Genomic DNA, 26917 nt, shown 5'->3' on the forward strand with positions numbered 1-26917 from the left:
TTCTCTGTGTTATTCCTCTGTAATAGAACAGTGTTTGCCCTCAAATGTCAATCCTCTTCAAAGTCCTTCTCCATTATCCCTGCATCCTATTTGTTTCCACCTGGCAACCAGCTACCATTCCCTTTCCCTCTTTCCCAATCCTTTCCCTGAATCCAGTCGGACTTCCAGCAAGATCCCCTGAGATTCCTCCACACATCAAATGGAACTTGAAGAAAACATTTTGCTGTTCTCTCTGGTCAGCCGTCCTATTAGCTCAAACAGATCCCACACAGTAGTGGTCCTTCAGTCCCCAAAACTCCACTCCACAATGAAGCATGGGAGCGAGCGTGCATGTGTGTACATGCATGTGTATCTCACGTGAGAGGCGAGACCAGTCTGATGCAGAGGCTGACCAAACAGGGAGGGGAGGAGAGAGAAATGTAAGGAGAGAGAAATGCTAGAGTATGAAGCTGCCTAGAGGGAGGGCACATTTACACTGTGTGCACCTCTAGTAACAGAAGGAGAGAGAGAAAGAGAGAGAGAGAGGACAGAAAGACTCTTATAGGCTTCTCTACAATCCTTTGTTCTTTCATGTCTTCTCAACGATACATTCTAACACTCCTTCCCTGCACTATAGAATCTACAATAGAATTCTATGGTGCAGAGTTCCTCCTTCCTGTATAGTATTCCCCCTGCTCTCTCCACAGCCCAGCACATTGCCAAGCCATGACATTACTCCCCAATCACAATGTGAGGGATCTGGCCTCTTGGGCTCCCCTTTAGAGGGGATGCTGTTGCACACTGTAGGGACTTCTCTTTCTCCACAACCCAACAGGACACACACTCACACTCCAACACAAAGCAGCGTTGCCCTTTCATTGGTCTATTTGAGACTATTACAGGATTCTGCTTCAAACCAGATTGGACCATAAAATGACTATATTAATGCTTATATTGACTGAAATGAAATAAATAATGAGAATAGATCAAACTTAACATGAACCAAAAACTCAACATTATTGACTATGACTGGATTTCCTTAGGTGACCTAAAGTTGTTGCCCACCTGATCGGTAGCGGTCATCCCTGGTCCCTCCGTTGCGGTGCGGTCGTCGGGAGCGACGATCACGGTACCGGGAGGAGGAGCTAGGGGGAGGAGCCTGGGTGTGAACGTTGGCATGGGTGCCAGAGGCGTTGCTAGGACCAGGAGCCTGGGCGTCATAGGCAGGGGGGGGAGCTTCCACTGGGGAGTACAAAATAATAAAGTAGATGACTAGGAGACAAAAGAACAGTACACAAAGTACAGTGCCTTGCAAAAGTATTCATCCTCCTTGGTGTTTTTCCTATTTTGTTGCATTACAACCTGTAATTTAAATGGATTTTTATTTGGATTTCATATAATGGACCAATTGGTGAAGTGAAATTAAAAGAATTCTAAAAAATTAATAACGGAAAAGTGGTGCGTGCATATGTATTCAACCCCTTTGCTATGAAGCCCCTAAATAAGATCCTGTGCAACCAATTACCTTCAGAAGTCACATAATTAGTTAAATAAAGTCCACTTGTGTGCAATCTAAGTGTCACATGATCTGTCACATGATCTCAGTATATATACACACCTGTTCTGAAAGGCCCCAGAGTCTGCAATACCACTAAGCAAGGGGCACCACCAAGCAAGCGGCACCATGATGACCAAGGAGCTCTCCAAACAGGTCAGGGACAAAGTTGTGGAGAAGTACAGATCAGGGTTGGGTTAAAAAAAAATATCCGAAACTTTGAACATCCCACGGAGCACCATTAAATCCATTATTAAAAAATTGAAAGAATATGGCACCACAACAAACCTGCCAAGAGAGGGCCGCCCACCAAAACTCACGGACCAGGCAAGGAGGGCATTAATCAGAGAGGCAACAAAGAGACCAAAGATAACCCTGAAGGAGCTGCAAAGCTCCACAGCGGAGATTGGAGTATCTGTCCATAGGACCACTTTAAGCTGTACACTCCACAGAGCAGGGCTTTACGGAAGAGTGGCCAGAAAAAAAGCCATTGCTTAAAGAAAAAAATAAAGAAAACACATTTGGTGTTCGCCAAAAGGCATGTGGGAGACTCCCCAAACATATGGAAGAAGGTACTCTGGTCAGATGAGACTAAAATTGAGCTTTTTGGCCATCAAGGAAAACGTTATGTCTGGCGCAAACCCAACACCTCTCATCACCCCGAGAACACCATCCCCATTTTTCATCGGCAGGGACTGGGAAACTGGTCAGAATTGAAGGAATGATGGATGGCGCTAAATACAGGGAAATTCTTACATTTGACATTTTTTTGTCATTTAGTACACGCTCTTATCCAGAGCGACTTACAGGAGCAATTAGGGTTAAGTGCCTTGCTCAAGGGCACAGACAGATTTTTCACCTAGTCGGCTCGGGGATTAGAACGAGCGACCTTTCGGTTACTGGCACTATCCTCTTAACCACTAAGCTACCTGCCGCCCCGGGAAACCTGTTTTAGTCTTCCAGAGATTTGAGACTGGGACGGAGGTTCACCTTCCACCAGGACAATGACCCTAAGCATACTGCTAAAGCAACACTTGAGTGTGGTTTAGGCCCTCCTGTAGCTCACTTGGTAGAGCATGATGCTTGCAATGCCAGGGTTGTGGGTTCGATTCCCACGGGGTGCCAGTATGAAAAATGTATGCACTCACTAACTGTAAGTCGCTCTGGATAAGAGCGTCTGCTAAATGACTAAAATGGTAAATGTAAATGTTTAAGGGGAAACATTTAAATGTCTTGGAATGGCCTAGTCAAAGCCCAGACCTCAATCCAATTGAGAATCTGTGGTATGACTTAAAGATTGCTGTACACCAGCGGAACCCATCCAACTTCAAGGAGCTGGAGCAGTTTTGCCTTGAAGAATGGGCAAAAATCCCAGTGGCTAGATGTGCCAAGCTTATAGAGACATACCCCAAGAGACTTGCAGCTGTAATTGCTGCAAAAGGTGGCTCTACAAAGTATTGACTTTGGGGGGGTTGAATAGTTATGCACGCTCAAGGTTTCTGTTTTTTTGTCTTATTTCTTGTTTGTTTCACAATAAAAAATATTTTGCATCTTCAAAGTGGTAGGCATGTTGTGTAAATCAAATAATAATATTCCATTTAGAAGACGCTTTTATCCAAAGCGACTTACAGTCATGCGTGCATAAATTTTTTGTGTATGGGTGGTCCCGGGGATCGAACCCACTACCTTGGCGTTACAAGCGCCGTGCTCTACCAGCTGAGCTACAGAGGACCACCAAATGATACAAACCCCCCAAAAATCCATTTTAATTCCAGGTTGTAAGGCAACAAAATGCCAAGGAGGGTGAATACTTTTGCAAGTCACTGTACATAGTGCATTCAGACTAATTCACTTTTTCCACATTTTGGAGGAAACCAGGCACCGCTCATCACCTGGCCAATACCATCCTTACAGTGAAGCATGGTGGTGGCAGCATCATGCTGTGGGGATGTTTTTCTAGTCAGGATCGAGGGAGACTAGTCAGGATCGAGGGAAAGATGAACGGAGCAAAGTACAGAGAGATCCTTGATGAAAACATGCTCCAGAGCGCTCAGGACCTCAGACTGGGGTGAAAGTTCACCTTTCAACGGGACAATGACCCTAAGCACACAGCCAAGACAATGCAGGAGTGGCTTCGGGACAAGTCTCTGAATGTCCTTGAGTGGCCCAGCCAGAGCCCGGACTTGAACCTGATCGAACATCTCTGGAGAGGCCTGAAAATAGCTGTGCAGCGACGCTCCCCATCCAACCTGAGAGCTTGAGAGGATCTGCAGAGAAGAATGGGAGAAACTCCCCAAATACAGGTGTGCCAAGCTTGTGGCGTCATACCCAAGAAGACTTGAGGCTGTAATCGCTGCCAAAGGTGCTTCAACAAAGTACTGAGTAAAGGGTCTGAATACTTATGTAAGTGTGATATTTCCGTTTTTTATTTTTAATACATTTGCAAACTTTTCTAAAAACCTGTTTTTGCTTTGTCATTATGGGGTATAGTGTGTAGATTGATGAGGGGGAATAAAAACAATGTAATCCATTTTAGAATAAGGCTGTAACGTAACAAAATGTGGAAAAAGTGAAGGGGTCTGAATACTTTCTGAATGCACTGTAGTAGGCCATGTACCACAGAGTACAAGTAAAGAGCTGTGGCTCTGTCATTTCCATGGATACAGACAGAAAAAGAGTTCAGAACTCTCTAGGCTTCCAGTTCTTCCTTCTCCTACTAAGGACCTTGACCTGACCTTTAAGTGACTTAATCGTCACATGATGAAGAAAATATTGCTGCCTCTCAAATAGAAATTCATAATCACAATCTTCAATTCACAATCTTACATTTTTACATTTTAGTCATTTAGCAGACGCTCTTATCCAGAGCGCCTTACAGATAGTGAGTGCATACATTTTCATACTTACAAAATGTCATTAGGATCTACATGTGCTTTTACAACATACTGCATTTTCATCAAAATCTAACCATAATAGAACATCATGACTTGGGTCATTTTGGAAAGGGACAGAACATTGTAAACAAAGGAGCAGCTTTGCTCATTGCCGAGAAATGCTGTCTGAAATTGCTAATATTTTCAGACAATGAACCATAAAGGAAGTGGGCGAATAAAGAGGGAAGTGGTGCCTGGCTGTGGAGAGGATAATGCGCCTATCAGAGTCCAAAAACGTGTACGTACAGCAGTGTTCTAGAATATTGGACCGTTGTCTTTTATGCTTTCCAAATACTACAATCAATTTATCCAACCGTCACCCCCATTCAAATTAATAGAAGACGCATACGCGGAGCCGTGCTGGTTGGGAATTTTAGGGAGGTGCGTGGTGTTGGGCTGTGCGTCGGTGGTCTCAGAGCCGCGTAGCTATGTCACAATGGGCCGCCAGACTATCGCGTCTCTACATCTGTGGACTGGAGGAGTCTGGAGACACTGTAGTGACCGGAGCTACCACTGAGACGCAGCAGTAAGCACCAAGCAGGTTTGACCATGTTTCTTAATCTTCTTGATGATGGAGGAGAGAAAAAATCCAGAACATCATGACGAATTTTGTAAATAATCTAAAATCAAACAAAAACAGTAGTTGAATATTGAAGGTATGTTCTCATAGGCCTGAGTGGCATTATGGGGAGATGTTGTATCCAGGAAAAGGTCAATCAAATCAAATTTTATTGGTTGCGTACACAGTTTAGCAGATGCTATAGCGGGTGCAGCGAAATACTTGTTTCATACTTGTTTCTTACCTGGTGTATGAATAAAGAAGGGAAGCAGAAGTTTAGTCCTTTTTTTCTCATATCCCTTCTGTGTGATATCACCTGAGAAAGAAGAGAACACTGGTCACTGATGTGATCAGACAGATATACAACATACACAAATACTAGTTCAGCAGGCAGTACAAATACATAGGCTAATGTATGCATCAAACCAACAGTGGTCAAATAATCTCAGTCGAACAAAAATGAGCTGTGTGTTCTTTATGTAAAGAGCAAGTGCTTTACTGGAGCAACTGTGTGTAGGCTATTTATTCATTTTGTTCATTTAGCCCTCAGAAAAGTTATTGTAGTACACACAAACAGGCAGAAACACACACTTCATGTCTAACTTTGATGAAGAAATACTAGAATATTCTGACCAAACAGTTTAAGGATTAAAGAGTAAGTGGTTTTCTTTTCATGTCTGAAATCTTCATATCTCAGAATCTGTTTGGGGGAAATATCTACAATGATACTTTGATGGCAGTTTTTTTCCACCCTTTTTTGCCTACAATGCACATTTTATTATGTAAGAAATTTGTCATCAGTATTTTCGAATGGCACCGGACAACCCATACAACCCAAAAGTTATGCAAAAGGCAAACGGGGCTAGAAACATAATTGAACTGTCTGTAGTTGGATTCCCAACACCCACATCAGACCATAGCAACCCTGGTAATGACCCTCTATGCTCAACAAGGTGTGGTGTATTACCCATCTGTTCAAACACAGGCCTTTCATAAGTCACTCCCATTTGAGAGAGAGAGAGAGAGAGAGAGAGAGAGAGAGAGAGAGAGAGAGAGAGAGAGAGAGAGAGAGAGAGAGAGAGAGAGAGAGAGAGAGAGAGAGAGAGAGAGAGAGAGAGAGAGAGAGAGGGGGGGGGGGGGCGAGAGGGGGAGGGATTAAGCAAATGAAAGAAGGAATGAAGAGAGGGAGAGGGAAAAACAACAGAGATTATCAGAAAACCGTGATAGATTCAAGTAGCTAGCTACTAGTGTTCAGTGCTCTGGCAGAGAGAAGGACGGATGGGAAGACATGTGAGCTGGATGATGAAAGTGTTGGTGTGACTCCAGTGACAGGATGAGAGGAGGAAGTGGAGGAAGAGAGTGAACTAAATATGGAGACACATTGATGCCAGAGCAGGATGGGATGAATCAGAGATATACACAGAGAATGAGGGGAGGGCAGAGGAGGAGAAGAGAGGAGAAATAAGAAAGAGGAAGAATATGGAGGAGGAGAAAGAGACAGGGGGGAGAAGAGGGGACATAGGGGAGGAAAGGATGGGTACACAGAGGTGGATGAGTGCTGAGTTGGTGTGATGGCAGGTCATAGTGAGCATGCTATTGTGTCTCAGTCAGCTCTCTACTTTCTTTCTTTCTCACTCTCTCTCCCCTCTCACCCGACCTAGCTATCTGCTTGAGAATCTGGCCTTGAAGCAGAGTAGCATCTCTGCCAACCACCTCCGTAAGCACTGCTGCCACCCACACCCACACCCACACACACAAAAATATTCTCCCACCCACACACAATCCATCTGGAGTGCATTCACCTCGATATCACCCCTGTTGAACACAGATGATAAATATGCCCTCCCTCAAGCCCCCATCCTACCTACCCCCTTCTCCCTGATCCATGGGAGCCAACCAGGCACCATCTGACCCCTACTGGGCCCACCTCAGAAGTGCAGTGATGGCATCACAAATCTCCCTGAGAAAAACCTAGTCAACATTAAAACTGCTGTTATCATCATTATCATCATCATCATCATCATCACCTGAGCTAATTTTGAATGAGGCCTGTTAGATCTGGAGGAGAGGAGTATCAACTGCCTCATTGCAAATCTGCACTGTACACCCCAATCTCACCACTTCACATAACGTCTGCCTACTCAAGGTGCAGCATAGGGGGCCACAGTCCAGTCAAACAGAAAGCCACTACTTTAGCTGGGACTAAGACAGCTGTCAGGGTGAATGGAACTACGCATTTATTCTAACAAGTAAACCAAAGCAGCAACAGCCCAATGGCCTCTCTGGCAAACACAGAATAACGCTTAAGGAATTAACAGATGTTGAACGAACCCCTGACTGCCCTGCCTCCAAATCAACTCAGTCTGTTATTGAAACATTATATCACAGGTGCTGCTGAGTCTGAGATAACGTTACACAAAACGTTTTGATAATGGACAAGGGTTTCCTGTGTCTGATGCTTCACCCAATCTGAATGGGTGATCTGTTTATCTGAAGCAAGAGATGAGACCCCTCCTGGGTCGTATCATCTGGGAGAGCTCTCAGTGGGCAGCGGACCTAAACCCAGATTACAGATTAGAGGCCTGGCCCAGACACACACAGGCAGGAAAAGCCAAGGTGAGATCCAGTGGTGCTACCTAGTCACCTTCTACAGGGATTCTATAGGACTAAAGGGATTAGAGGAGGGTTTCCCCCTGAACAGACAAAGTACGCAAACACTGTACATAATGTACACACACACAGGGATTCAGTATACAAATACTTACTATAGCCTATACAGAGACACAGTTCAACGGGCCTATTTTATTTAGATGCACATTGAAACAATAAATCACCCAGAAGCTGATACGATAACAGATATTTTCTCTGCATGATGGCCGATATATGATGTACATGTTTGGACTGATCCACAAGATCAGTTTGGACACACATACCGATTCACGCTCACACCCACTCAGATTGTCACATCTACCACAGTTAAATTCCATTCAATTAAATAAATAATTACTATCCCCATAGGGAAAGGAGTCAAGGACAGTTTGTTGGTAACGCGACACCCCAGTGCTGTGGGTCAAAGCATCCATGAGATACAGCGGCATCATACAAAACACACTGTCTGTTCATGTTAGCAGGTTAGTTAATATAAATAATATATGCCAAAGCGACTTACAGTCATGCATGCATACATTTTACATATGAACAGGTGGTCCCGGGAATCGAACCCATCTCCATGATGTACTAACTGATCTACAGAGGACCACACTGAGCTACAGGACTATTCAGTATTTACTCCCTACTGAATACACTCAAACACAGCCCATACACTCAGAAACAGAGTTAGTCTTTTTTTATGAAGACAAGGATGGGAACAAGCTAACACTACCATAAGTAATACATGAACAGTACAGTTGGCCTGCTTACTCACGCAACTTATTTTTAGCGCATGTGAACCGACCGCTCCACTGAAGAGGAAGAGGGATGTGGATGGGGGGAGGGGCGACTGGGGAATTAGACGAACAGTTCTCAAAGTAAACACTATTCCATCGGGGTGATTTCAGATTGATCTTTTTTTTCTTGATGGCGCCATCAAAAGCTACATCCCTGCAACATCAGCTCTAGTTGAGCTGTTCCATTCACTGGAGTGTACCACTAAGAGCCAAACCCCCCTCTCTGGGTGGAGGTGGTGCAGCCCGTGAGGGAAGCGCAGGTGGATGGGGTTGGATATGGTCATAGATGCAGAGTAATGTTAAAAGGGATGTACAATTGCCTTATATCAGCCTGTTCCGGACGACTGTGTGATCTCGCTCTCTGTAGCCGATGTCAGTAAGACCTGTAAACAGGTTAACATTCATAAGGCTGCAGGGCCAGACGGATTATGAGGACACGTACTCAGAGCATGCGCTGACCAGTTGGCAAGTGTCTTCACTCACATTTTTAACCTATCCCTGACCAGGTCTGTAATACCAACTTGTTTCAAGCAGACCACCATAGTCCCCGTGCCCAAGAATGCCAATGTAACCTGCCTAAATGACTATCGCCCTGTAGCACTCACATCTATAGCCATGAAATGTTTAGAAAGGCTGGTCATGGCTCACATCAACACCATCATCCCAGACACCCTGGAACCACTCCAATTTGCATACTGCCCCAACCGATCCAAAGATGACACAATCTCTATTCCACACTGCCCTCTCCCAGCTGGTCAAAAGGAATACCTATGTAAGAATGCTGTTCATTGACTACAGCTCAGCATTCAAGACCATAGTCCCCTCTAACCTGGGACTGAACACCTCCCTCTGCAACTGGATCCTGGACTTCCTGACAATGAGGCTGTAGTGGAGCGTGTCGAGAGCTTCAAGTTCCTCGGTGTCCACATCACTAAGGAATTAACATGGTTCACACACACCCACACAGTTGTGAAGAGGGCATGACAGGAGGCTGAAAAGATTTGGCATAGGCCCTCAGATCCTCAAATAGTTCTACAGCTGCACCATTGAGAGCATCTTGACTGGCTGCATCACCGCTTGGTATGGCAACTACAAGGTACCCAACCGCAATGCGCTACAGAGGGTGGTGAGTACGGCCCAGTACATCACTGGGGCCGAGCTCCCTGCCATCCAGGACCTCTATACCAGGCGGTGTCAGAGGAAGGCCCAAAGAATTGTCAAAGACTCCAGCCAACCAAGCCATAGACAGTTCTCTCTGCTACCGCATGGCAAGCGGTACCAGTGCACCAAGTCTGGAACCAACAGGTCCCTGAACAGCTTCTACCCCCAAGCCATAAGACTGCTAAACAAGACCGCTAAATAGCTAATCAAATGGCTACCCGCGCTACCTGCATTGACCCTTTTTTGCACTAACTCTCTTGCACTGACTCTATGCACACACAATGGACTCTACTCACACATACTGTCACCCCAACACACACTACATACGCCCACATACACACAAACATAACATGTGCACCCATGCATACTGACACCACACACACACACTCACCACATACGCTGATGCTACTACCTTTTATCAATCCTGTTGCCTAGTCACTTTAACCCTACCTATATGTACATAGCTACCTCAGTTACCTCGTACCCCTGCACATCGACTCTATACTGGTACTCCCTGTATATAGCCAAGTTACTTTTACTCATTATTGTTATTTCGTTGTTCACTGTGTATTTATTTTTTGTGTCACTGTTTACGTATATACACTACCGGTCAAAAGTTTTAGAACACCTACTCATTCAAGGGTTTTTCTTTATTTTTACTATTTTCTACATTGTATAATAATATTGAAGATATTCAAAACTATGTAATAACACATATGGAATCATGTAGTAACCAAACAAGTGTTAAACAAATCAACATATATTTTATATTTGAGATTCTTCAAATAGCCACCCTTTGCCTTGATGACAGCTTTGCAAACTCTTGGCATTCTCTCACTTTTGATCAGTAGTGTATATATTTTTTGAAATCTTTAACTCTGCATTGTTGGAAAACAACACATAAGTAAGAAATTCACTGTTACATTTACATTTTAGTAATTTAGCAGACGCTCTTATCCAGAGCGACTTACAGTTAGTGAGTGCATACATTTTTATTTTTTATACTGGAATCGAACCCACAACCCTGGCGTTGCAAATGCCATGCTCTACCAGCTGAGCTACATCCCTGCCGGCCATTCCCTCCCCTACCCTGGACGACGCTGGGCCAATTGTGCGCCGCCCCATGGGTCTCCCAGTCGGCCGGCTACGACAGAGCCTGGATTCGAACCAGGATCTCTAGTGGCACAGCTAGCACTGCGATGCACTCGGGAGGACAGTGGCACAGTGTTAGTCTACACCTGTTGTTTACGAAGCATGTGACAAATACCATTTGATTCGATTTCATATTGGTACTGGCCGAAAATGCCAAATAAACATTATTTAGTTTAGAATGTTTTGAAATGTTACAAAATTCCAACAAAGTTGGGAACAAAGTTTGCAAACACACACACACAGTAATAGGCTAAATGACATGGGTAGCCTATGCTTTCTATTTCCAAGGCAAACCACAATTCTCCTGATACGAAAAGAGAACAAGGCCTACATTCTCAGTCTCATTGATCTAGCAGCAGAGTCAGTCACTCCGTCCCCCCAGTCCATACCAGACCAGACCCTGAGCTGTGGGACAGACAGTGATGCATGGTGACATGTTTCTACTTGATCACACAGCCAGTTCCTAAAGAAGAGCCAGACGCATGGTTTCATGGTTTCCCTGGTGCGTCCCAGCAGCTAAAGCCATTTGGGTCTCCCTCTAGTCTAGACAACATCCCTCTGGGCACAGACGTCAGTTCAACGTCTAGTTTTGATTTACATTTGATTGAGTTGTCAACTAGGTAAAAAAAAAAAAAAAGCCATTACATTGAGAACTTTTTGCAAATCCAATACATTTTCCACGTTGATACAACGTCATCACATTGATTTCTTTGATTGAAATGACATGGAAACAACGTTGATTCAACCAGTTTTTGCCCAGCGGTAGGACTGTTGAAGTCTTAAACTGGAATTAAATTGAGACTGCTTTCTACCCCATGGGCACTCTGTCTGCATAGCAATTAGCTAGCTCTCTCCTCTCTCGTACGCTCTTACTTTTAACATTATAATTCACTCTGTTTCTTCAAGGAAACACTGAGACATCTAAACACTTGATGATAATATACACATGACACATGGCACGCACACACGCACATACACACGCACACACGGAGAAAGGATGAGGACGGGGATTCCCAGTCTCTCACTCACCATAATAAACTACAGTCATCCGTTTTTTTTACTTTCGTTTGAAGATAAGGACTGTGGTCCTGTAATCATTTTAATAGATATAGATAGGGGCATTTCCATCTAAAAGGACCCATGAGCACCACCAACATGTGACGTTCATAGGAGCATGTCAAATTGGGTGTCAAATGAAAGCTGAGTCTATATTTGTATAAATTAAGGAATATATAAAAGAAATCAGGAATAACCAAAGGCTTTGATTTCTCGATAAACAGATGGAAAAGGGGTCTTTGACAACATCCACCAGAAAAACTCTTAAAAGGTATTAGAAATACATCAAAACACAATAATGTAAAGACCCCTGCCAACTAATACCAACACTTACAGTGCATTCTGAAAGTATTCAGACCAATTCACTTTTTCCACATTATGTTACGTTACAGCCTTATTCTAAAATGGATACAATAAAATAAAAATCCTCATCAATTTACACACAATACCAAATAATGACAGTTTTATTTTTTTTGAAAATGTATTTAAAATAAAAAACAGAAATACCTTATTTACATAAGTACTCAGACCCTTTGCTAAGAGACTCGAAATTGAGCTCAGGTGCATCCTGTTTCCATTGATCATCCTTCAGATGTTTATACAACTTGATTGGAGTCCACCTGTGCTAAATTCAATTGATTGGACATGAGTTGGAAAGGCACACATCTGTCTATATAAGGTCCCACAGTTGACAGTGCATGTCAGAGCAAAAACCAAGCCATGAGGTCGAAGCAATTGTCCGTAAAGCTCAGAGGCAGGATTGTGTCGAGGCACAGATCTGGGGAAGGGAACAAAACAATTTCTACAGCATTGAAGGTCCCCAAGAACACAGTGGCCTCCATCATTCTTAAATGGAAGAAGTTTGGAACCATCAAGACTCTTCTTAGAGCTGACCGCCCGGCCAAACTGAGCAATCGGGGAGAAGGGCCTTGGTCAGGGAGTTGACTAAGAGCCCGATGGTCACTCTGACAGAGCTCCAGAGTACCTCTGTGGAGATGGGAGAACCATCTCTGCAGCACTCCACCAATCAGGCCTTTATGGTAGAGTGGCCAGACGGAAGCCACTCCTCAGTAAAAGGCACATGACAGCCCACTAGGAGTTTGCCAAAAGGAACCTAAAGGACTCTCAGACCACGAGACAGAATATTCTCTGGTCTGATGAAACCAAGATTGAACTCTTTGGCCTGAATGCCAAGCGTCACGTCTGGAGGAAAACTGACACCATCCCTATGGTGAAGCATGGTGGTGGCAGCATAATGCTGTGGGAATGTTTTTCAGCAGCAGGGACTGGGAGAGACCTGAAAATAGTTGTGAAGCGACGCTCCCCATCCAACCTGACAGAGCTTGATAGGATCTGCAGAGAAGAATGGGAGAAACTCCCAAATACAGGTGTGCCAAGCTTATAGCGTCATACCCAAGAAGACTCGAGTCTGTAATCACTGCCAAACGTGCTTCAACAAAGTACTGAGTAAAGGGTCTGAATACTTATGTAAATGTAATATTTCAGTTTTTTATTTTTGAATACATTTGCAAACATGGTTTTGCTTTGTCATTATAGGGTATTGTGTGTAGATTGATAGCGGAAAAAAATATTTAATCCATTTTAGAATAAGGCTGTAACGTAACAAAATGTGGAAAAGGTCAAGGGGTCTGAATCCTTTCCGAATGCACTGTATATACACACACACACACACACACACACACACACACACACACACACACACACACATATATATTAATATACAAAATCACAGTCATGGGAAGCACAAATGAAACATCACAAATCACCCAGAAAAAAGTTACATTCCTCCACAAATAAGTCCCCAATCAATACTTTAAAATTGCCCGAATGGCACCAGAACATCAAGATGAAATGTATTTAGAATTTTGTTCCAGCAATAGGGTGCATTAAAACTAAAAGCAGATTTACCTAGCTCGGTGGAAACCCTAGGAACCGCAAGAGTTAACCAATCCTGCTAATGGGTTAGGCAACTCAGGTGTCTATACTTCAACAGCAAAGCTAGATAAGATGGAAGTTTATTTACATTTTAGTCATTTAGCAGACGCTCTTATCCAGAGCGACTTACAGTTAGTGAACACATATATATATATATATTTTTTTATACTGGCCCCCCGTGGGAATCGAACCCACAACCCTGGCGTTGCAAACGCCATGCTCTATCAACTGAGCTACATGCCTGCCGGCCATTCCCTCCCCTACCCTGGACGACGCTGGGCCAATTGTGCGCCGCCCATGAGTCTCCCGGTCGCGGCCGGCTACGACAGAGCCTGGATTCAACTTCGGGCTTTTGTAAACATGACTGTGTATACATTGTGATGGAGTGAGAGGGTGGTATGTGAAGGCCGGTATATTCCTGCTTGTTGGCTACATCTTCTGGCCAGGAGAGAGGGTGGCCCAGAAGGGTAAGAGCCTAATTACACACACCTGAAAATAATTAGTTTGGAGGTTGGGTGGTGGCTGTTTTAACCTGGCTTTGGCCAGATCTGTTTTTTTCTGTCTGGAGCAGCAAGAGCTGACATGTAAAGCCCTCCAACACTGGGAGGGATATCGAACCCAACTGGGCAGGAACCTACCGGACGTTACTTGGCCGTACACCTTACTCCAGCAAGGACAAGCCTGTTGGGTTTCGATTTTCTTTTGTTGGATACGCCGGTAAACAGCTTAGCTGTGGCCTCCCGAGAGGCGCAGTGGTCTATGGGTTTGATCCCAGGCTGTGTCACAGTCAGCAGTGACCGGAAGACCCATGAGGTGGCGCACAATTGGCCCAGCATCGTCCGGGTTAGGAGAGGGTTTGGCCGGCCGGGATTTCCTTGTCCCATCGTGCTCTAGCGACTCCTTGTGGCAGGCCGGGCGCCTGCAAGCTGACTTCGGTCACCAGCTGGACGGTATTTCCTCCGACACTTTGGTGCGGCTGGCTTCCGGGTTAAGCGAGCTGTGTGTCAGTCAAGAAGCAGTGCGGCCTGGCAGGGACGTGTTTCGGAGGACGCATGGCTCTCTCCCGAGTCTGTAGGGGAGTTGTAGCGATGGTACACGACTGTATGATAAGTAAATGAAGAGGGTAATGATTAATACTGGGATAATAAACAAACTAACAAAAACCTAACAAAAGTTCACCTGTAGCTGCATGGCCTATTCCAGTTAGCTGTAGATAGCTATGTTGTTCGAAGGTCGAGTACTTACTTTAACTAGGAGGTGAAATTGGGATCCTTAACGTTAAGAAACATCTCTAACCGAAAAACACTGCAGTTATCACGAAACATTATTTTCCCATGTTTTAGCCTAACTAGACGATAGGCTATAAAGGCCTGGGGAAAGTTGTCTAACTTAAATAAAACCAGAGAGGAAGAGGCGAACTTCAGGCTACTTTGGTGAATTTGCGAGGCATGCAAGACAAGACATTGCGAGATACAGATTACCAAGACATATGCGCACAGTTCTTTCTGCCTGCCCCCTCCTCTCTCTCCATCACGCTGGCTCGCCTGCTCTTTCTCTTTGCTAATGATGCGAGTGTGTTCAGTCTTCGGTCTGTGCGTGTAAAATATCCTAGCCTATTAATTGATGAAAGTCCCTGCTTTACTGAAGTTGCGAGACATTGCAAGAGATACAGCATTCCATTGCGAGGTTTAGCTTTTGATTGCCGATAGATAGGCCTAGTGCATGGTTCTGACTGTCTGCCTGGTGGCCGACCTGCCTGTACTGTGCCCCTCCCCTCTCTCTCCATCCCTCGCTAGCTCGCTATGAAAGATGTGAGTGTTTGTGTTCTCGGAAGTATGGCAACCAATCAGTCTCTTCTGTTCCAAAAAGACTAAATCTTAGCAGCACTCAGAGATGGGAGTCGACATACAAGTAGTCGAGGAATACATTATTTTGGAGTCAACTCTCCACTACTACGTCATTGTTGTTAACAGTTGGAAAAATGGCAGAGAAAGGCAAGTGACAGCAGCAAAGTCCTGTATGGCAATATTTTGAGAAGTTAAATGAGAAGGAAATGCAAACTTTGTGAGGTGGAATTGAGGTACGGTAATGTTAGTACAGTTGCAATGCTAGGGCTGGGAGATATACAGTATACACAGTGAGGGAAAAAAGTATTTGATCCCCTGATGATTTTGTACGTTTGCCCACTGACAAAGAAATTATCAGTCTATAATTTTAATGGTAGGTTTATTTGAACAGTGAGAGACAGAATAACAACAACAAAATCCAGAAAATGTTATAAATTGATTTGCATTTTAATGAGGGAAATAAGTATTTGACCCCCTCTCAATCAGAAAGATTTCTGGCTCCCAGGTGTCTTTTATACAGGTAACGAGCTGAGATTAGGAGCACACTCTTAAAGGGAGTGCTCCTAATCTCAGTTTGTTACCTGTATAAAAGACACCTGTCCACAGAAGCAATCAATCAATCAGATTCCAAACTCTCCACCATGGCCAAGGCCAAAGAGCTCTCCAAGGATGTCAGGGACAAGATTGTAGTCCTATACAAAGCTGGAATGGGCTACAAGACCATCGCCAAGCAGCTTGGTGAGAAGGTGACAACAGTTGGTGCGATTATTTGCAAATGGAAGAAACACAAAAGACCTGTCAATCTCCCTCGGCCTGGGGCTCCATGCAAGATCTCACCTCGTGGAGTTGCAATGATCATGAGAACGGTGAGGAATCAGCCCAGAACTACACGGGAGGATCTTGTCAATGATCTCAAGGCAGCTGGGACCATAGTCACCAAGAAAACAATTGGTAACACACTACGCCATGAAGGACTGAAATCCTGCAGCGCCCGCAAGGTCCCCCTGCTCAAGAAAGCACATATACAGGGCCGTCTGAAGTTTGCCAATGAACATCTGAATGATTCAGAGGAGAACTGGGTGAATGTGTTGTGGTCAGATGAGACCAAAATGGAGCTCTTTGGCATCAACTCAACTCGCCGTGTTTGGAGGAGGAGGAATGCTGCCTATGACCCCAAGAACACCATCCCCACCGTCAAACATGGAGGTGGAAACATTATGCTTTGGGGGTGTTTTTCTGCTAAGGGGACAGGACAACTTCCCCGCATCAAAGGGACGATGGACGGGCCATGTACCGTCAAATCTTGGGTGAGAACCTCCTTCCCTCAGCCAGGGCATTGAAAATGGGTCGTGGATTGGTATTCCAGCATGACAATAACCCAAAACACACGGCCAAGGCAACAAAGGAGTGGCTCAAGAAGAAGCACATTAGGGTCCTGGAGTGGCCTAGCCAGTCTCCAGACCTCAATCCCATAGAAAATCTGTGGAGGGAGCTGAAGGTTCGAGTTGCCAAACGTCAGCCTCGAAACCTTCATGACTTGGAGAAGATCTGCAAAGAGGAGTGGAATAAAATCCCTCCTGAGATGTGTGCAAACCTGGTGGCCAACTACAAGAAACGTCTGACCTCTGTGATTGCTAACAAGGGTTTTGCCACCAAGTACTAAGTCATGTTTTGCAGAGGGGTCAAATACTTATTTCCCTCATTAAAATGCAAATCAATTTATAACATTGTTGACATGATTTTTTCTGGATCTTGTCTTTGTCAGTGGGCAAACGTACAAAATCAGCAGGGGATCAAATACTTTTTTCCCTCACTGTATATTAATTTGAATGTATGTTTTTGCGCGATATTCCAAATGCTTGTATTGCAAGAATCAAGGTTCTTTGTATTTTTCGTTTTTATGAGCATTTGTCCGCTTGTTTTCATGTTGTTCTTTTGGTCTCCTTCGCTCCTTCTGTGCTGTGTGCACCTTCCCATTTACACTAGCGATTAGCATTAGCGGCTAACACGATTTAGCTAGAACTTGCTAAGAAAAATACAAACTAGCTGTTTGCAGATGCAAGAAATACAAACTAAGTGTAATAATAGAACGCTTGTAGATTTATATTAAGAAGCAAAGTGGAAACAACATCGTTGTCATCAACATTGTTTTATGTGCTGCATTGACCATGCAGACTGAACGCAAGTGTCTCGTGGTCAAGTAACAACAAATGCGCTCCATGCGTGACAGGGCCGGGGCTAGGTCTGTGTGGAAAGCGACATGGAGAGAGAGAGCGGAGACGGATGACTCAAGTCGAGATGTAAACTAGAAAAATTGACGTTACACACGGCATATCACATTTAACAAACCAAACATTCAACTACCGTTATAGAAGGTAAACTAAAAACTCAAACCGGTCCGTGCATTAACACCGGTATATAGTAAAATACAGTATACTGCCCAGCCCTAGTGTGTGTGTGTTGAGTCTGGGAGAGCTAAGGAGGACACGTGTGTGAAACAGCCTTTCCCAAGGAACCAGCATGTTTCTATCTGTGTAACAAACATCCTACTAAAACCTCCCCCAGAGTTTCCTCTACCAGCAGCAGCCAACCAGCCCACTCCTGCCAAAAGATAACCCCCTTACAACACATGCGCGCAAGTACGTGGACACACACAGTATCGCTACCCATCTGTCCCACTAATTTACAGCTTCCCATTGACACCCCTGTAGTTACGCTAACCAACACACATTCATATAGCCTGTTTAGTAAGCATTTACTCCACTTTTCTAACTCGAATAAAACCCTGTTTTCAAGGAGCCAACCAACCGCATCCCCACTGTTCCTTCTTACCCTATTCTAAATCTAATTGCCCCTACTCTGCCAAGATACCCCACATACACCATCCCCCTGTCTGTCCTCCTGCTCCTCAACCCTCTCTCCCAATAGGCCTCTGTCTGTATGTCTGTTCTGAAGCCCTAGCCTGCTATGAGTCACTCTCAACTGTTCTTTTGAAGAGATGTAATTTAAAAAATCCTCTTTAAAGATGTTTTTCCTTTTTGCTGTAAGTCTCTCTGTCACATACACACGTGACAATAATATTTTTTCCATTGAACGGCCTTCTTTAATGTTGGAAAAAAGAGCACAATAATTCTCTCTCTCTCCACACTGGTTTCCTGTCTCTGAGGGTGATGTCATGTTCTCCAGTGCACAATCTTCTGTCCTTTGACATCGTTTTCCTGCAGTGCTGTGAGAACAGCCCTAAACCAAGCACCACACACGCACGCACACACACTCAGAAGCCAGTGATTGACTTGGGCAGGAGCTCACTGGCGCTAAGTAACGGTACCTCAAATGTTATACTGCTTGAGCTCCTGTTCCTCTTATAGAATATTAGCTCAAAAGTATTGTGGAGCTCCTGCAATTAAATGTAAAAAGTACTGGCACCCAAAATGAGTACCTGCACCTATTTCAGTCCAAGTCCTGTCAGAAGCAAACATAGGCTATGCACAATTGCACACAAAGTACTTATTGACAAATAACAACTCTCAACAACACAAAGACTCTAGAGCAAACACACAAAGACAAACAAACAGCAACGGTTGAGTCTCTATATCAATTCACCCCTCCTTTTTCCATTGAGGTTGTGGTCTCTAGAGGAAGTGGTTCACTCTCAGTAACATCAGCAGCAGGGTGTGTCAACACACAGGTAAAGACCGGTGACTCATGTTACACACTACGCACTAATGACACTGCTCCTGGGGGGGAAAGCTGTTCACACACAAACACGCATTCTCTCTGTTGGGGAGTTCAAGAACAAAGAAACGCTTTCATGCCGTCATTGGCCTAACAGCAAGACAGTGTATAGAAGGAAATTAGTACCTGCTGTGTATGTGTACGTACAGTTGAAGTCTGAAGTTTACATACACCTTAGCCAAATACATTTAAACTTAGTATTTCACAATTCCTGACATTTAATCCTAGTAGAAATGCCCTGTCTTAGGTCAGTTAGGATCACCACTTTATTTTAAGAATGTGACATGTCAGAATAATAGAGAGAGAATGCTTTATTTCAGCTTGTATTTCTTTCATCACATTCCCAGTGGGTCAGAAATTTACATACACTCAATTAGTGTATGGCCAAGGCTTTTGACTCTATCAATCACCGCATTCTTATTGGCAGACTAAATCGCCTTGGTTTCTCAAATGACTGCCTCACTTGGTTCACCAACTACTTCTCAGATAGAGTTCAATGTGTCAAATCGGAGGGCCTGTTGTCTGGACCTCTGGCTGTCTCTATGGGGGTGCCACAGGGTTCAATTCCCGGGCCGACTCTATTCTCTGTGTATATCAATGATGTCGCTCTTGCTGCTGGTGACTCTCAGATCCACCTCTATGCAGACGACACCATTTTGTAAACATCTGGCCCTTCATTGGACACTGTGTTATCAAACCTCCAAACGAGCTTCAATGCCATACAACACTCCTTCCATGGCCTCCAACTGCTCTTAAACGCTAGTAAAACTAAATGCGTGCTCTTCACTCGAACGCTGCTTGCACCCGCCCACCCGACTAGAATCACTACTCTCGGCGGGTCTGACTTAGAATATGTGGACAACTACAAATACCTAGGTGTCTGGTTAGACTGTAAACTCTCCTTCCAGACTCACATTAAGCATCTCCAATCCAAAGTTAAATCTAGAATCAGCTTCCTATTTCGCAACAAAGCATCCTTCACTCATGCTGCTAAACATGCCCTCGTAAAACTGACTATCCTACCGATCCTTGACTTCGGCGATGTCATTTAGAAAATAGCTTCCAACACTCTACTCAGCAAATTGGATGTAGTCTATCACAGTGCCATCCGTTTTGTCACCAAAGCCCCATATACTACCCACCATTGTGACCTGTACGCTCTCGTTGGCTGGCCCTCACTACATATTCGTCGCCAAACCCACTGGCTCCAGGTCATCTATAAATCACTTCTAGGCAAATCCCCGCCTTATCTTAGATCATTGGTCACCATAGCAACACCCACCCGTAGTATGCGTTCCGGCAGGTATATCTCACTGGTCATCCCCAAAGCCAACACCTCCTTTGGCCGCCATTCCTTCCAGTTCTCTGCTGCAAATGACTGGAACGAACTGCAAAAATCTCTGAAGCTGGAGACACTTATCTCCCTCACTAACTTTAAGCATCAGCATGTCAGAGCAGCTTACCGATCACTGCACCTGTACACAGCCCATCTGTAATTAGCCTACCCAACTACCTCATCCCCATATTGTTATTTACATTGTTATTTATTTTGCTCATTTGCACCCCAGTATCTCTATTTGCACATCATCTTCTGCACATCTATCACTCCAGTGTTAATACTAAATTGTAATTATTTTGCACTATGGCCTATTTATTGTCTTACCTTCATAACTTACTACATTTGCGCACACTGTATATAGATTTTCTATTGCGTTATTGACTGTACGTTTTGTTTATTCCATATGTAACTCTGTGTTGTTGTTGTTTTTATCGCACTGCTTTGCTTTATCTTGGCCAGGTCGCAGTTGTAAATGAGAACTTGTTCTCAACTGGCTTACCTGGTTAAATAAAAGGTGAAATAAACAAATAAAGAAAATTGTTGGCTGACGAAAAATAAATGTGGATTAGTATTTGGTAGCATTGCCTTTAAAAATTGTTTAACTTGGGTCAAACGTTTCAGGTAGCCTTCCACAAGCTTCCCACAATAAGGTGGGTGAATTTTGACCCATTCCTCCTGACAGAGCTGGTGTAACTGAGTCAGGTTTGTATGCCTCCTTGCTCGCACACACTTCTTCAGTTTTTACATTTTACATTTTAGTCATTTAGCAGACGCTCTTATCCAGAGCGACTTACAGTTAGTGAGTGCATACATACTGTACATATATATATATTTTTTTCTTCTCATACTGGCCCCCCGTGGGAATCGAACCCACAACCCTGGTGTTGCAAGCGCCATGCTCTACCAACTGAGCTACACGGGGCCGTTCTGCACACAGATTTTCTATAGGATTGAGATCTGGGCTTTGTGATGGCCACTCCAATACCTTGTCTTTGTTGTCCTTAAGCCATTTTGCCACAACTTTGGAAGTATGCTTGGGGTCATTGTCCATTTGGAAGACCCATTTGCGACCGAGCTTTAACTTCCTGACTGATGTCTTGAGATGTTGCTTCAATATATCCACAATTTTCCTTCCTCATGATGCCATCTATTTTGTGAAGTGCACCAGTCCCTCCTGCAGCAAAGCACCCCCACAGCATGATGCTGCCACCCCCGTGCTTCACGGTTGAGATGGTGTTCTTGTGCTTGCAAGGTACCCCCTTTTTCCTCCAAACATAACGATGGTCATTATGGCCAAACAGTTATATTTTTGTTTCATCAGACCAGAGGACATTTTTCCAAAAAGTACAATCTTTGTCCCCATGTGCAGTTGCAAACCTTAGTCTGGCTTTTTTATGGCGGATTGGAGCAGTGGCTTCTTCCTTGCTGAGCAGCCTTTCAGGTTATGTCGATATAGGACTCGTTTTACTGTGGATATAGATACTTTTGTACCTGTTTCCTCCAGCATCTTCACAAGCTCCTTTGCTATTGTTCTGGGATTGATTTGCACTTTTCGCACCAAAGTACGTTAATCTCTAGGAGACAGAACGTGTCTCCTTCCTGAGCAGTATGACATCTGCGTGGTCCCGTGGTGTTTATACTTGCATACTATTGTTTGTACAGATGAATGTGGTACCTTCAGGCATTTGGAAATTTGCTCCCAAGGATGAACCAGACTTGTGGAGGTCTACAGATTTTTTTCTGAGATCTTGGCTGATTTCTTTTGATTTTCCCATGATGTCAAGCAAAGAGGCACTGAGTTTGAAGGTAAGCCTTCAAATACATCCACAGGTACACCTCCAATTGACTCAAATGATGTCAATAAGCCATGACATCATTTTCTGGAATTTTCCAAGCTGTTTAAAGGCACAGTCAACTTAGTGTATGTAAACTTCTGACCCACTGGAATTGTGATACAGTGAATTATAAGTGAAATAATCTGTCTGTAAATAATTGTTGGAAAAATTACTTGTGTCATGCACAAAGTAGATGTCCTAACCAACTTGCCAAAACGATAGTTTGTTAACAAGAAATGTGTGGAGTGGTTGAAAAACTAGTTTTAATGACTCCAACCTAAGTGTATGTAAACTTCCGACTTCAACTGTATGTGTGCGTGGTGAGGGGGACACCTAAGGGGAGTGGAGGCAGACTGATACTGCACTGAGAAAGGTGAAACCTTAACTCAGCCAGTCACCCCCTGTTCCCCTCCTTCCTCCCCCACTCCCTCCTCCTCTCCCCTCAGGGCAAGACAACAGTGTTAGGCGAGGCCCATCTGAATCATACCACACCTGTCTTACAACAGAAGCTCCTGTCCTGCTCCTCCTACTCCAATACCTTAGCACAATGACAGGCTGACACATTACACACTACACCCACCCCGTGCTCTGTTATCACAAACACACTCACACTCCCAGCCCAACAACCACCTCTTGCACAGAGGATGTCTGTGGAGCATGCACACTGCACACACAATAACACACTTATTAATCGTGCTTTTAAAACACAATCCACTAATGACTGGTTTTGGACAGGATAATCTCAGTGCCAAAATAACTACCCTGTTATGGTAAAGACACACCAAGAAATATGACTACCTATAGGTACTTATCACAGTAGGAGGCCATTCCTTCTCATGCAAGAACAAAAGACTTCCCTGCTATGTACCGACGAACCTGCAATTTCTACTTGTAGAATCGCAATGCTCGTCAGTGGCCAAGAACTTGACTTTGAGCCGATCAGAGAGCACGGACCTCCACGTATTTTGTATTTGTATTTATTATGGATCCCCATTAGCTGCTGCCAAGGCAGCATCTACTCTTCCTGGGGTCCAGCTAAATTAAGGCAGTTATATACAATTAAAAACATTAGATTACACAACAGATTTCACAACACATTAAGAGTGTGCTCTCAGACCACTACTCTACAACACAAAATCCATGTGTACGTGTGTGTATAGTGCGTATGTTATCATGTGTGTGTGTCTGTGCCTATTCGTGTGTCTCTTCACAGTCACTGCTGTTCCATAAGGTGTATTTTTATCTGTTTTTTTAATCTAATTTTACTGCTAGCATGAGTTACTTGATGTGGACTAGAGTTCCATAGTCATGGCTCTATGTAGTACTGTGCACCTACCATAGTCTGTTCTGGACTTGGGGACTGTGAAGAGACCTCTGGCGGCATGTCTTGTGGGGTATGCATAGGTGTCTGAGCTGTGTGCTAGTTTAAACAGACAGCTCGGTGCATTCAACATGTCAATACTTGTCACAAATACAAGTAGTGATGAAGTCAATCTCTCCTCTACTTTGAACCAGGAGCGATTTACACGCATACTATTAACGTTAGCTCTCTGTGTACATTTAAGGGCCAGCCGTGCTGTCATATTCTGTCCCTCTTTGTGGTACCTGACCACACGACTGGACAGTAATCCAGGTGCAACAATAGTAGGGCCTGTAGGACCTGCCTTGTTGGTTGATAGCGATGTTAAGAAAGCAGAGCAGTGCTTTATTATGGACAGACCTCTCCCCATCTTAGCTAGTGAATGATTGGTCACAAATACAATGCTTTTAGTTTTTGAAATATTTAGGACTAACTTATTTCTTGCCACCCATTCTGAAACTCTTTGATAAGTGTTGCAGTGATTTCACTTGCTGTGGTAGCTGACGTGTATAGTGTTGAGTCATCCGCATACATAGACACAATGGCTTTACTCAGTGCCAGTTGCAGGTCATTAGTAAAGATTGAAAAAAGTAAGAGGCCTAGACAGCTGCCCTGGGGAATGCCTGACTCTACCTGGATTATGTTGGAGGGGCTTCCATTAAAGAACACCCTCTGTGTTCTGTTAGACAGGTTACTCTCAATCCACAATATAGCAGGGGATGTAAAGCCATAATACATACATTTTTCCAGCAGCAGATTATGATTAATAATGTTAAAAGCTGCACTGAAGTCTAAAAAAACAGCTCCCACAATATGTTTATTATCAATTTCTCTCAGCCAATCATCAGTCATTTGTGTAAGTGCCATACATGTTGAATGCTCTTCCCTATAAGCGTGCTGAAAATATGTTGTTCATTTGTTTACTTTGAAATAGCATTGTATCTGGTCAAACACCATTTTTTCCCAAAGTTTACTAAGGGTTGGTGACAGGCTGATTGGTCGGCAGTTTGAGCCAGTAAAGGGTGCTTTGCTTTTCTTGGGTAGCGGAATGACTTTTTCTTCCATCCAGGCCTAAGGGCACACACTTTCCTGTAGGCTTAGATTGAAAAGATGGCAAATAGGAGCGGGAATATCGTCCACTATCATCCTCAGTAATTTTCTATCCAAGTTGTCAGACCCAGGTGGCTTGTCATTGTTGATAGACAACAACACTTTTTTTTACCTGTTCCACACTCTCTCTCTCTCTTCTTCAAAAATTACAATACTTGTCCTTCATAATTTGGTCAGATATGCATGGAGGTGTAGATTCAGAATTTGTTGTTGGCATGTCATGCCTAAATTTGCTCATTTTACAGTATGTTTGCCAATCGGCTGTGCAGCCAGACTTATTTGCCATTCCTTTTAGCTCATCCCTCTCAACCATAACAATTTTCCTTATCAATCCACAAGGATTTAACAGTTTTTCCAGTCATTTACTTATTAGTAACTGGAGTAAGACATTTCATAAATGTGTCAAGTGCAGTGTCTGGTTGATCCTCATTACACACTACAGACCAGCAAATCATCTTTACAGCTTCAACATAGGAATTACTACAACACTTATTGTATGTGCCTTCAGAAAGTATTCATACTCCTTGACTTATTCCACATTTTGTTATGTTCCAGCCTGAATTCCAAATGGATTAAATAAAAAACATTCTCACACGTACACACAATACCCCATAATGACAACGTGGAAACATGTTTTTAGAATTTTTAGCAATTTTTTGGGAAATGAAATACAGAAATATCTAATTTGCATAAGTATTCACACCCCCGAGTCAATACTTTGTAGAAGCACCATTGGCAGCGATTACAGCTGTGAGTCTTTCTGGATAAGTCTCTAAGAGCTTTTCACACCTGGATTGTGCAATATTTGCCATTATTGTTTTCAAAATTCTCCAAGCTCTGTCAAATTGGTCGTTGATCATTGCAAGACAACCATTTTCAGGTCTTGCCGTAGATTTTCAAGTAGATTTAAGTCAAAACTGTAACTCGGCCACTCTAGAACATTCACTGTGTTCTTGGTAAGCAACTCCAGTGTAGATTTGGCCTTGTGTTTTAGGTTATTGTCCTGCTGAAAGATTAATTAATCTCCAAATGTCTGATGGAAATCAGACTGAACCAGGTTTTCCTCAAGGATTTTGCCTGTGCTTAGCTCCATTCCATTTCTTTTTTATCCTGAAAAACTCTCTCGTCCTTAATGATTACAAGCATACCCATAACATGATGCAGCTACCTCTATGCTTGAAAATATGGAGAGTGGTACTCAGTAATGTGTTGTGTTGGATTTGCCCCAAACATAATGCTTTGTATTCAGGACAAAAAGTGAATTGCTTTGACACGTTTTTTGCAGTATTACTTTAGTCTCTTGTTGCAAACAGGATGCATGTTTAGGAAAAAATAATATTCTGTACAGGCTTCCTTCTTTTCACTCTGTCAAATCGGTTAGTATTGTGGAGTAACTACAATGTTGTTGATGCATCTTCAGTTTTATCGTATCACTGCCATTAAACTCTGTAACTGTTTTAAAGTCACCATTGGCCTCATGGTGAAATCCCTGAGCAGTTTCCTTCCTATCCAGCAACTGAGTTAGGAAGGACACCTGTATCTTTGTAGTGACTAGGTGTATTGATAGTGATCCAATTGACATTTTAGTCATTTAGCAGACGCTCTTATTCAGAGTGACTTACAATTAGTGAGTGCATACATTTTTCATACTGGCCCCCCGTGTAATAAGTAACTTCACTATGCTCAAGTTCCACTTCGACATTATGGGGTATTGTGTGTAGGCCAGTGACAAACAAATCTAAATGTAATCCATTTTAAATTCAAACTTTAACACAACAAAATGTGGAAAAAGTCAAGGGGTGTGAACAGGGCTGTGGCGGTCACAAAATGTTGTCAGCCAGTGACTGTCAAGCAAATATCAAATCAAATCAAATTATATTTGCCACATGTGCCG

The 26917-nt window shown here is 43.6% G+C and overlaps 1 protein-coding gene across 1 annotated transcript in view; it reads right to left on the reverse strand.

Moving 5' to 3' along the window:
- Positions 1–26917, reverse strand: part of LOC311121158 (disco-interacting protein 2 homolog B-A-like) — a gene marked incomplete at its 5' end in the record, with an annotated part of 74835 nt that overhangs the window by 20967 nt on the left and 26951 nt on the right. Inside the window, 2 exons of the mRNA XM_084195678.1 lie at positions 1045–1221; positions 5271–5342. Coding sequence (XP_084051804.1) covers positions 1045–1221; positions 5271–5342 — 249 coding nt within the window. The remainder of the gene's footprint in view (positions 1–1044; positions 1222–5270; positions 5343–26917) is intronic.

Source organism: Coregonus lavaretus (genome assembly GCF_964263955.1).
Source record: "Coregonus lavaretus genome assembly, contig: HAP1_SCAFFOLD_1003, whole genome shotgun sequence".
In the NCBI taxonomy this organism is placed as follows: Eukaryota; Metazoa; Chordata; class Actinopteri; order Salmoniformes; family Salmonidae; genus Coregonus; species Coregonus lavaretus.